The following is a 12,449-nucleotide window of genomic DNA, read 5'->3' as shown; positions in this document are numbered from 1 at the left end:
AAATATAGGGATTACTCCTCTTTGAAAATATTTTCCTAATGCCATAATTCTTTTTTATATGGTTTTATTCAATTTTGGTATGTATATTGACTTTCGTGTCTTGTTAAATCTGACCATTTTTACCTTTCATGTACATTGTTTCAATACTTTGAAAGTTATCTTTCTCCCATAGTATTTTGGAGATTTTTTTCCTGCTAGTTTTTCTGTTTTATTTTTATTCTTCCTTATGGCATCCATGTATAGTTGTATTGGTATAAATTGGAGGTTGGTATTTGGTTTGAATTAATTAAATTTTCTCCATATTTCTAACCCATTATCTCAATAACAGCTATTGAACAGTGCTTCGTTTTGTCCTTATTTCATAATTTTTATTATTTGGTGAATTCTTGCATATTTTATTGTTTTTTATAATACGTTATGATACCTGGTAAAATTAATTATCTTACTCTTCTCTATAAAAGAATATTCTTTCATAGTCTCATACATGAATTTTTCCAAATCAATTTCAAAAGAGTTTGCTTCTCCCTTTGATTCTCCAATTCATGTTATACCATATAGAACAGTCTGTGGCCAGCTCCTCTTATGAAATTTTATGTTTCAATATATCTGCTGCCCCAGAGAATCTTTACTCCCCAAAGCAAAATCTTTTGTTCTCTTATTTTCCTCCTCATTTTTTTCGGGAGCAGATGTTGCTGTGTCTCTGTGACAAATAGCCCTCATCCTCCAAAGTAATGGTTAATTAAAGTATGATACCCTCCTACATTCCACCCGCCACCCCACCTCAGACAAGGAACAGAGATTTCTGTATTGAAATGTAACTATGATGTTTTCAGTATTATTAGTATTTAATTGGTAATCTTTTTAAAGAAATTGGAGCTTTTGATTATCTTGTAAATAATTTTTAATCTCTATATATTAAAGAATGTATAAAATGAATAGAAGTCAGGGGGGCCAACAATAGCTGGCATTTAAGTTATGGCGTGTTAAGGAGAGGGGAAGGGGAAGGAGCATGGGGATGGGCCAGAGAATAAAGGGATGTAGGATGCCCCGATCAAAACTATATGCACTTAGTGCACCATTTCTTATAAGGACAGCAAGATGGAGAAAATTCAGAAGTCAAAGAATGGACATCCCAAGGGTGCAGGCAGTATATAGTTCCTAATAGGTTGTCCCGAGGAATACTGACCATCTGTGAAGGATTTGGCTACCAAGACACTCTCGTAGGGACATAAAGCTGAGACAAGAAAAAAGGCACGACTGAGTCTTGTGCTCTCATTATCTATTTACTAATTTATTCATCTAAAAATATTAATTACACTAACTACTCAAGTATCGCTTCCCCTTTATGTGTTTGTGCACATTTCTTTAAATACTACTGTATGTTGTTTTAAAAATATTTGTTTATGGATAAGAGAACAGATCAAAATGTAAGACATGATTGTAACACCAATCCAAGGATGAACACTATCATATAATTAATCCAAAACGTTTATAATGCACTGGTTGCACTGACTCTTTTCAGTAACAAGAGAAAAAAAGAGGTAACTTCCACTTATTTAATAAATGATCTTTTGGCTCTGAAAGGAATACAAAAAGGAGGTAAATGTCAACCAAAATTGTGTTTCTGATAATTGGGAAGATATGCTAACTTTCGCCTAAGTTGTTTCTAAATCTGCAGTTTTGCCACTGAATTTTAATACTGTGGAATTTATCACTAGCTGCTTTGCAGTTAGGTCTTGTGGAAGGAGAAATCAGCGACTTGCTTCGGGGCATACATCGAGTTCAAACTCCCCAACAAGGAATGAACAATGAAAGTGCACAGATTGAAGAAGATGGTTACATTAAACAGAAGGAAATTGGTTCTGACGATATCTGCTCTATTTGTCAAGAAGTACTTTTAGAGAAAAAGCTCCCTGTCACCTTTTGCAGGTGACATGTTATTTTTTTGGATTCTAAAAACTTATTAAAAATATTCTAATTTAATATGTTTGTAATTGATTATGTTATGAAACACGGTGATAGAGAAACAATACATATTTAAATAATTATATTTAATTGGCTTCCTTTTATTTCCTAACATATAAGTTGTGAGAGGGCCTATTCTTGCTCTAAATATTTCTGGGCTACGTTTTAAAGAGTGAAAGTTAAAGAATAACTCTACTTTCACTTTAAGTTATTAAAATAGATAATTTTCATGTTTTTGTTTTATACACATGAATATTTGCCATGGCTTAGAGTAGTTACAAAGAGTTTTCTGGAAGTAAAGATTATTGTACTTTAAAATGATTAAAAAAAATTCTCTCTAGCATTTCAAAATTTTATCTTTAAACCTAAATAGTTTAAAATTTCATTTATTCATAAATGTTTATTGAGAGTGTTATAGTCAACTATTCTTCAAGACACTAGAAAGTTGGACTTGGAAAATTTGGGCAACCATTTAATGTTGAACTTTTTAATTCTTTTTTTCTCCTGATTATTTGCCAAAATTTTCATCCACATTGTATTTTTTCACATAGCTGCTTTTGCATATTTTAAAATTATTAACTATTTCCCAAATATTATTTCTCTCAGCAGATACTTATTGGGTACTATCACATACTGTGTGATTTCCAGAAAAATAAGGTGACATTCCTCCGTGATTGATGCTTTTAATTTAAAAAATAATTATTATTATAATTTTCCTCTGTTCTAAGACTATATTCACTCCCACTTTAAATATGAAAAATATTATAATGATGCAAAATCTTTTACCACCATTTCATTGAAATGGGGGAGATTTTATTTAAAATTCTGATATACTAAATTAAGGATAGATTAGATTAGATAGATGAGATAGTGTTTAATCAAACTGTATCTGGAGAATCAGTTCAGAATCTATTTTTATGGGAAATAAAGATGGTAGCACAGAAAACTTATTTATGTAAACACATATAGATAATAACTTTGCTGTATACAAATGGTAAACTTGAATTTTATTTCTAACAGGTTTGGCTGTGGCAATAGTATTCATATAAAATGCATGAAGATCTTAGCTAATTATCAGGATATGATATCAAACACTTCCATGTTGAAATGTCCTCTGTGTAGGAAAGAGTTTGCTCCATTAAAACTTATTTTAGAGGAATTCAAAAACTCTAGCAAACTTGTGACTGCAGCTGAGAAAGAACGACTAGATAAACACCTTGGAATTCCCTGCAATAACTGTGAACAATTTCCTATTGAGGGAAAGTGTTATAAGTAAGTATCAATCAGTACAATTATAAACATGTTTTATAACTTTTTTAATTTTAGGAAACTTTGAATATTAGAGTACTAATCATTTAGCCGTCTTCTTTTCCTCCTTTATATAGTGTGTTTGCCTTAAAGATGGCTGTTTATTTAGGATTTTCAGACTGGTGATCTGTGTCAGCCCAGTACCTCGGAAATTCCAATTGTTTTATTTTCTTTATTCACACAAGGGTTCTGGCTTTGCATTCCAGTCTGGATTGAGAGTCTGAAGTAGCATCCTTCCCTGGAAGCTCTGGGCACAGGCTTTGTAGTCTGGCCTAAGTGAGTTTCCAAGCTCAGAGCCCTGCTAGATAGCCCTCTGGGCCGCCCTATAACATTCTTGAACCACCAATGAGATCATTGCCAAAAACTCACAGGATCAAGCCAGGGGGATATTGACTAGACTGACTGAATATTACACAAGTTCCCCCAATTCCAAATTGCAATGTGTGCATATTTTGTTTTCTTTTGTATCTTATACCTCAATGACAACAATGAGAAACTTATTAGAGAAAGCAATTTTCATTACTTGTTGAGTAATCCTCAAACTTTCCCACAATTCCCATAATAAAACATCAATTAATTGCCATGCTCGGGAAATTGTGCTTTCTTAATTAAAATCTTTTTTTTTCTTTTTTTTAAACTGGGGATTGAACCCAGGACCTCATGTATGCCAAGCATACGCTCTACCACTGAGCTATATCCCCTACCCCAGACACACTTTTTGAAATTTATTTAATTTTTAAAATTTTGCTAGGGGGGAGGTAATTAGGTTTATTTATTTTTAACGGAGGTGCTGGGGATTGAACCCAGACTTCCCGTGTGCTAGGCATGAGCTCCACCACTGAGCTATACCCTCCCCCCTTAATTAAAATCTTAAGTTAACTGTATGTTAAGAAAAAAAGTACATTGTTTTGATCTTTGTTAAAATTTTTTCTAAAATGCATCAACTTACTTTTCAGTCTTTCTGGAATTATGTTATGATATGATAAGTCCAATTAATATATTTTTAAAACCCTCTCATAAAACCATAGAACTGTTTTTATTACCCCCAACAGTGAATGTACCTTTCTTCTCTGAACTGTTTTAGACCTTTGTTTTCTCAGCGTGCCACATAAAAGTAAATCAACCAGAGCACCATTAGCAAGTCTTTGTTAGAAAAGAGCTAGCCTGAGGCGGCTCCAAAGGAGCATTTGCACTTAAGAAGGGCAGAATTTTTTTAAGGTTTAGCAGGAGGTTTTGAGCTAGTTTCAGAAATGTTGGTTAAAGGGAATTCTAGAAAAAGGAAAAACTTGATATTTGGTAGTAGAAGCCATTGTTTGAGCAGTCTGAATTTTCTCAAGGGGGTGGATACAAACAATAAGGAGCTAAAATTACGTGTGGTAAAGGGTTTGGGAGGAACTGCTGTGCGGGACGAGGACAGGAGAAGCCACAGCGTAAAATGTTCAGTCTTTATAGTGATGTATTCCTGAGATGGTTAACGTCAGCCTTGGGAAGTTATCTCAGATCTTGCTTTTTAGTATTTTGTGAATGACAGTGCACTCCTCTGTCACTCTGAGCCCTCCGACTGCTCTTTCTGTCCCCTCAATGAGTCTTCCCACTGCCTCTCAGTGCAGGCTTTCTCCACTCTTCTGCTGCCTTCCTGCTGCTCTTCACTCATCTTGGAGAATAACTTCTCCTCTATGGGTTTGGCTCAAAATTATTCACATCTATATCAATCTCCTTTCATAAATCAAAGAATTCACTTCCAACGTTTGTGATTTCACCCTCCTTCTATTCCCTCAAGTACTAAAATTTCAGTCATTAGCCTGAAAAAACTATTTTCAGTAGTTTTAGGAATGGATTGAGTAGGAGATAAGATAAACTAGAGAGCTTTTCAGTTCCTACTTCATTAGAGTTTTAAAATACAGCTACTTATCTTTTAAGAAGTTAATTCCAAAAACAATTATTAAGAATCTCCCATGAATGTATAAATAATAATAATAATTAATTAATTAATTAATACTTGATGCTTCTAAGATGTCTAAAGGCTATATTTTCCCAGATTTCTCATGGAAATAGTCTTCTAATTCTTCGAAGTAAGAAAATAAGTTTATTTGCTTGGAATGTTATTTTTTGGTGGATATTGCTACATGTAAATTAAACTTCTTTGCTTGTGGCAAAATGTTCATAAAATATGTTTAGATTGAGCTTTGTGGAAAATGAAGTTTTTTAACTTTTTATGCATATACCTTTTTCCATTTTGTAAGGAAAGAGAGGGACTATAATATAATTCTTGTTTTCAAGAAGTATTCTGCTCTGTATAACTCTAGCATTCATGAAATAATTGGAAAACACTGAGTAACCAAATAATAGAATATCTAATAGGCTGTAGATCCTAATGGAATTTAGAGAAAGAGATAAATGAAAGCTAAGATACTCCAGGAAGACTTCATGATAAGGATATGTGGTAGGCAAAATAATGCCCTCCCAAATATATCAACATCCTTATGCCCAAAACCTGTATGTTAGGCTGCATCTTGTAGAATAAAGGGTTGCAGATGAAATTAAAGTTACACATCATTTGACCCTGAAATAGGGAGTTTATCCTGGATTGCCTAGGCTCAGTGTAATCACAAGTGTTCTTAAAAGTGGAAGAGGGCGGCAGGGTAGAGATTCAAAGAGATATGTGACTATGGAAGAAAGGCACAGAGAGATGCTGCATCTCTTGCTTTGAAGATGGAAGAAAGGGCCACAGTTAAGCTAAGGAAGGTGGGCAGCCTCAAGAGGAAAGGGCAGAGAAGCAGATCTCCTCTGTAGTGTCCAAAAAGGAATGCAGTTCTGTAGACCCCTTGATTTTAAACCCAACCAGAGCCATGTCACACTTCTGACCTACAAAACTGTAAGATAACAAAGTGTTGTTTAAGCTGCTAAATTGGTTGTAATTTGTTACAGTAGCAACAGGTGACTAATACAGGGTGAGACTTAAGATGAGCCTTGTATATTTGCATAGTTTCCAGGAAATTTTGACTAGAATCTTTCACCAAAAGGCATCAAAATAATTGGATTTTCTTTCTTGTGTATTTTGCATTTTTAGGTGTACCAGATGTATAGAATATCACTTATGCCAGGAATGTTTTGACAGCTGCTGCCATCCTCCTCACTCATTTACATTTCGTGAGGTGCACTATCCACCTTGAATTTCATGTAGTATTTGTATTTGTCCTATTGTAAATCTAAGTATCATCTAATAATAAGACTACATAACTCTCCAGAATAGAGCTGATTGTGTTTGAATAAAAACCTAAAACCATAATTTTTGGAGAACTCTTTTTCATAAGGATTTATGGGCAATCGGTTCTTACATTGGTAATTTATAAAAATCCAACACAGTAGCAAACGTCTGATGCTATCATACATAAATCTTAAGGATAGAAATTACAGCCATCAAACTTGAAAATTCATTTTTAAACAAGATCTCAACATAACAAAATGACATACAATATTACTGACAACCATTCATGGTTTTAAAATTTCTTACATCAGCATAGTGAAACTCATGGAATTTTATTGCCATCATTTGAACTTAGCAAGTATCTCCCGATGCTGAATAATAATGCTACCTTCTACTTACTCCACAAGATAAAACATCCACAATTACCATTATCGATTAATAGATGAATATTTTTACCTTAAAAAGTAATGGTATAGTAGCTGTGTAACAGTGTGTTAGATTCACTCATAATGTGTAAATTCTTTAATGTGTCCAAGAGATATATTTTTAAATGATGAGGCCTTATTCACATTACTTTATTTACATTATTATGTTATTGATATGCAGCCTACTGATTTTTATTCACCAGATTAAAATTTCCATGATTTGCAAATAACATCCACTTTTTACCTATTACAGAAGAGAAATCAAAGATGGAGATCACTAGAAAAAAGATCAGATGAAACTGTAAAATATACAGATATTAAAAATGAGATAGAAGAAAAGATGCCACACTTTCAAGAAAAGCAAGGGTGAGATTCTCAGTAAAATTTGTATTTCTTGTATGACTTGGGATATTTAAATAATTTTTCAGTTCAAATAAGTTTTATTCATTTCTTTATTCAATATGTATGTATTGAGTATATATGTACTAGGTGACTTTACAGTATTCAAGTGAAGAGCAAGGCTCTGGAGTCAGAATAATTATAATTATTCTGAAGATAATTATAAAACCAGTCTCAGAAATTTTGTGCATGTGGAATTAATACACATAGTAAATATTCAAATAATGCTGTCTATTATAATTATTAATTCTACCAACAATAATACTAGGTATTAGAGATATAGTAGTTTCCTCAGTAATTAAGTGATCATCTAAATAAATGTAAAATTAAAACTGACATACGTTATATAAAGAAAAAACACAGGGAGCTTTGAAATTTGCTTTGAATTGACCTCTAAGGGAAGGACGTCTTTTTCCCCTCTTTCTCCCTCTACTCTACCCCCGTGGGAGAAGAGTGCTGAGCAACTGGCTGTATTTCAGAACCCAGACTCAGGCTCTTTACTAGTGGACAGGCGTCCGGACCTTTTGTCATACTTCTTATCAATTAAGGAAAATTAAACATACTGTGTATTACTAACATATTAGGTACATATACAAAGATCATTTTAAAAGGATGGGATAAAATTAAAGAATTTTTAAAAGATAATTTCAATAATTAACCAAACAAAAATTGTACTTGTTTATATATATGTATGTGTATATATATATTTCTATCTGGTTGGATAGAAATGTATTTTTTGTGCTGGTTTGCAGTTAGTATGCATAGAAAACCATGTAAACGCCACAGGGTAAATGGTTCACTCTCTACAGTAACCACAGATGATCTGCTGTGACCATCCAGCACCCTCACTCTTTCAACATTTACGTGTTTCACAGAAAGTCATAGTCATACAAATAGGATTATAATACATTTTTTTAGGGAAGGGATTTTTTTGATTCACATTTTCTGTTAAACAAACACATACTTTCCTCTTTGGCAAAAGAGGTTAAATCCCTGCGACAGTGAACTCACAAGGCAGACTCAGATGGAGACCAGTGAACGTGAGGTACCGACGAGGCCCGGGCTAATCTGGAATTGTAGATACAAACCTGAGGGGAAATATATACATGTATTTCTGTCCAACCCAGTGGCTATCTGGCCCATGCCTTGTGGGTTCTCCACACACTTCAGAAACCACAGTTCTTGTGGGGCATAAAATGCCTTGTGGGTATAAAATGAGCCCATCTAAAGGCTTTCCATCTTCATTTCCCTTGGCCCTGGCTGCGTATCACACTTCAACCTATTAGAATGATAAATTGTGTAATGAATGGTTTAGATTATTGTAGGGGGAGGCAGGAGAACATTAGGGGTGGAGGGACATTCTAGGCAGAAAAATTGAATAAATAAAAGGAGAGAGTTTCAAGATAAAAAAAGTGATTAACAACCTGAAATAATAAAAACACACAGATTTTTTTTTTAGTTGACGATTAGATGACCTTGGTAAAAGCAATTTCTGTAACATGCTGGAAGTGTATCTGCACAGTAATGAGAAGTATAAACCTTTCTAAAGAATATGTTTGAACTTTACTCTGAATGACTTTCAAATTATAGGAATGCATCTAACCTTTTAATGAAAATTTTGTTTTTAAATATTTGTTTTAGCTGTTTTATCAGTTGCTTAGTGACGTCAAATTTACATTGTATAATCTTAGTTATGTTGGTTGGTACTTTTTGTACAAAAATGGGATTGATACTTTTAGAGTACATTAACGTTGTCTAACAGTACTGAAGTAGTAAGCATATGCCTCAAGGGGAAATGAGTTTCCTCATAGATTATGATCTGCCAATTTATTATAGTGGCCTGAAATACTTAATGTTGCTTACTATGCACCATATACCCTACCAGATGGCAAAGTGAATTGGGTTGTATTTTTCTAAACACAAGCCTGTGTGTTGGCTCAGACTGAAATAATTTGAGTATATGATTTCTCACCAAAATTCTGTTCTGGTTTCAATGTTAAAAAGTGCAAATCAAAAAAATTCAAGTTAGTATTTTTATTTGAAATGACTAAATTTTGTTCTGATATGAAATTGATGTTGAAATTGGATCGATCTTGTTCAAGATCAATACAATAGATTTTTTAACTTTATAATGTACGAGATTTACTACCTTCAGTTCTAGAAAGCATTGCGTTCACTTGCATTATTTATAAGGAGGTTATTACCTGTGCTATTGATTATTTCCTGACCTATAATTACATATGAACATTCATGTCTCTCTGCTTATTCTCATTTAGCCAACTTTACACACCAAAACATGTGGTAAAGTCACTGCCTCTCTTACTGATCACAAAGAGTAGTAAGCTGCTTGCTCCAGGCTACCAGTGTCGACTTTGTTTGAAGGCATTTTGTCTTGGTCAACATACAAGATTGCTACCATGTACTCACAAGGTAGAAGTCACATCATTTTGGTTTGACTTTCCCTGTAGGGCTAGTTTTCACAAATAAAGTGACAATTTAAGTCCCTCCTTTTACTTTTCAGTTGAATTATGAGCAGGGATGTTCAAATTGAACAGTACATGTAGAAAGCTGGAACAGATACTACTGAGAAGGCAGCTCTGCCCACAAAGGATGGAGAACTATTGATGAGGATTCATTTCTGTATATACTGTTGAGGAAAGATAAAATGGCACCTTAAGATAGATTCTTTTATCTATTTTAGTTACCTGTGAAAAGAACAAGCTTATAGAATACTAACTTTCTAATGTATTTTTATGATTCTTTAGATGAAACAGAAATGCTTAATTTGGCATAGTTTTATTATTTTTTCAAACAAACTCACTGGAATCAAAGTCTAATATTGCTGGATCACTATATAGTTGGTAACCAGGTTTTTTTTCAGACAAAATTGTTTGAATAAATAAATTTTTATAGCTTTTGAGTCACCCTTAAAATGTCTGATTCTTTGTTTTCTTCCCTAGAATATAATTTGTCACTATATCTTACCATCATCATATGAATTCCCAACTCTAGTTGGCTCTGACTTTTTTTATTATTTAAGAATTTTCATTCATTAGAAAGCAACAGTGAAATTAATGGCTTGAATAAGTAGTGAGTTTTTAACAAAATTGCAGAAATGGTATTCATAGACACCTTTTCATTTTAATGTGGAAAATGGAGATCAGTCTATAACCAGTTACATTTTTAAGAGAACTTCTTCAAAATACTTCCATAAAACTTGATAAATTATATTACCTTCCAATTTTGTGAAACCATTTTTAAAGTAACACAATAATGAAACTGGGGGAAATTTACATGGATAATATGTTTTAAATAAAATAATATATCTCTGATTAACTTATAACTTTTTTTTTAAGTTTCATAGGAAATGTATTGACAGTTGGTTATTCCACAAGTGCAATTCATGCCCTATTGACGGACAAGTTATATATAACCCTTTAACCTGGAGTGATACAGCAGTGAATGGACATGCACATCAGTCTGTTCCAAACACAGGCATCACTCATCTGTCAAAACAGGAAGAACCAGAACTTTTTATCCCTGGCACTGGATTAATCTTAAAACAAAATAGACTTGGAATTTTACCTAACATACCTCAACATAATTCTGAAAAGTTGAATACACCTCAAAGTCCAACAAATACTTATCAGAGTATAACAATAAATGATCTATACTCTATCAAATTAGATGATTCAAATTCAAGAAAATCAATCTATGAATATAAAGTTAGCCAACATTTCCCCAGCTATCTCCAAGATTTACCCACTGGATCCTCTGGGAAAATATACTCTCAAACATTTTTTCCTGCTATTGGTCACAAGAATATTGTATGTCCGACTAGAATGGAAAACTCAGGTATCAGTAAAAAACACCACACTGATCAAAGCCAGAAGATCAACAAAGACTGTAAATGTACTAACGACAAGTCTAAGAAGACTCTTGGTACTCAAATAAGAGAGGACAACAGGAGATCAAATACTTTACTTCCAGAAGATTTAAATCTTACTGTCAATCAGGGTACAACTAAACTTAGTTCAACTAAAAGGCATAATAATTACACAGGGAAAATTAGACCAAAATGTGGTCATTTATTCAGAAGGCCTATATCTCACTCTTCAAATACAAAAAGTACTGAGCTATCTTTAATATTGGAAGGAGTTCAGTTATGAAAATGTATTTTTATTAACATCAGAAAATATTTGAATATTGAACATAAAAATGCTTTTTTGTAGAACATAAAAAACACTATATACTCTTGACAAATACATGTAAAATTCTCTGTTGTTATTTTGCCTACTTGTCTATGAATAATGACTTACATCTAAAGGATATAGGATATAGCCCCATTCTTTTTCTTTTTTGACTTTTTTTTTGAGTTACAGTCATTTTACAATTTTGTGTCAAATTCCAGTGTAGAGCACAATTTTTCAGTTATACATGAACATACATATATTCATTGTCACATTTTCTTTTCACTGTGAGCTACCACAAGATCTTGTATATATTTCCCTGTGCTATACAGTATAATCTTGTTTATCTATTCTACATATACCTGTCAGTATCTACAAAGTTTGAAATCCCATTCTGTCCCTTCCCACCCTTCTCCCTCTTGGCAACCACAAGTTTGTATTCTATGTCTATGAGTCTGTTTCTGTTTTGTATTTATGTTCTTTTTTTTTTTTTTTAAGATTCCGCATATGAGCAATCTCATATGGTATTTTTCTTTCTCTTTCTGGCTTACTTCACTTAGAATGACATTCTTCAGGAACATCCATATTGCTGCAAATGGCGTTATGTTGCCTTTTTATGGCTGAATAGTATTCCATTGTATAAATATGCCACATCTTCTTTATCCAGTCATCTGTTAATGGACATTTAGGCTGTTTCCATGTCTTGGCTATTGCAGGTAGTGCTGCGATGAACATTGGGGTGCAGGTGTCATTTTGTAGTAGGGTTCCTTCTGGATATATGCCCAGGAGCAGGATTCCTGGGTCATACAGTAAGTCTATTCCTAGTCTTTTGAGAAATCTCCATACTGTTTTCCACAGTGGCTGCACCAAACTGCATCCCTACCAGCAGTGTAGGAGGGTTCCCTTTTCTCCATAGCCTCTCCAGCATTTGTCATTTGTGGATTTTTGAATGAC

At 33.4% G+C, this 12,449-nt stretch overlaps 1 protein-coding gene across 3 annotated transcripts in view; it reads left to right on the top strand.

The window, feature by feature from the left end:
- Positions 1–11,535, top strand: part of ZSWIM2 (zinc finger SWIM-type containing 2) — a 45,510-nt gene extending 33,975 nt beyond the window's left edge. For all 3 annotated transcript variants that reach the window (XM_032479889.1, XM_032479888.1, XM_006189239.2), the window contains 6 exons: positions 1,719–1,929; positions 2,986–3,237; positions 6,344–6,428; positions 7,160–7,272; positions 9,582–9,735; positions 10,662–11,535. In XM_032479889.1, the coding sequence (XP_032335780.1) occupies positions 1,802–1,929; positions 2,986–3,237; positions 6,344–6,428; positions 7,160–7,272; positions 9,582–9,735; positions 10,662–11,474 (1,545 nt within the window). In that variant the 5' untranslated portion in view covers positions 1,719–1,801 and the 3' untranslated portion in view covers positions 11,475–11,535. The remainder of the gene's footprint in view (positions 1–1,718; positions 1,930–2,985; positions 3,238–6,343; positions 6,429–7,159; positions 7,273–9,581; positions 9,736–10,661) is intronic.
- The last annotated feature ends 914 nt before the right edge of the window (positions 11,536–12,449 follow it).

Source organism: Camelus ferus, chromosome 5 (assembly GCF_009834535.1).
Source record: "Camelus ferus isolate YT-003-E chromosome 5, BCGSAC_Cfer_1.0, whole genome shotgun sequence".
NCBI classification, from domain to species: Eukaryota; Metazoa; Chordata; class Mammalia; order Artiodactyla; family Camelidae; genus Camelus; species Camelus ferus.
Note: the sequence above shows the minus strand (reverse complement) of the source record. Positions and strands in the feature narration are given on the sequence as shown.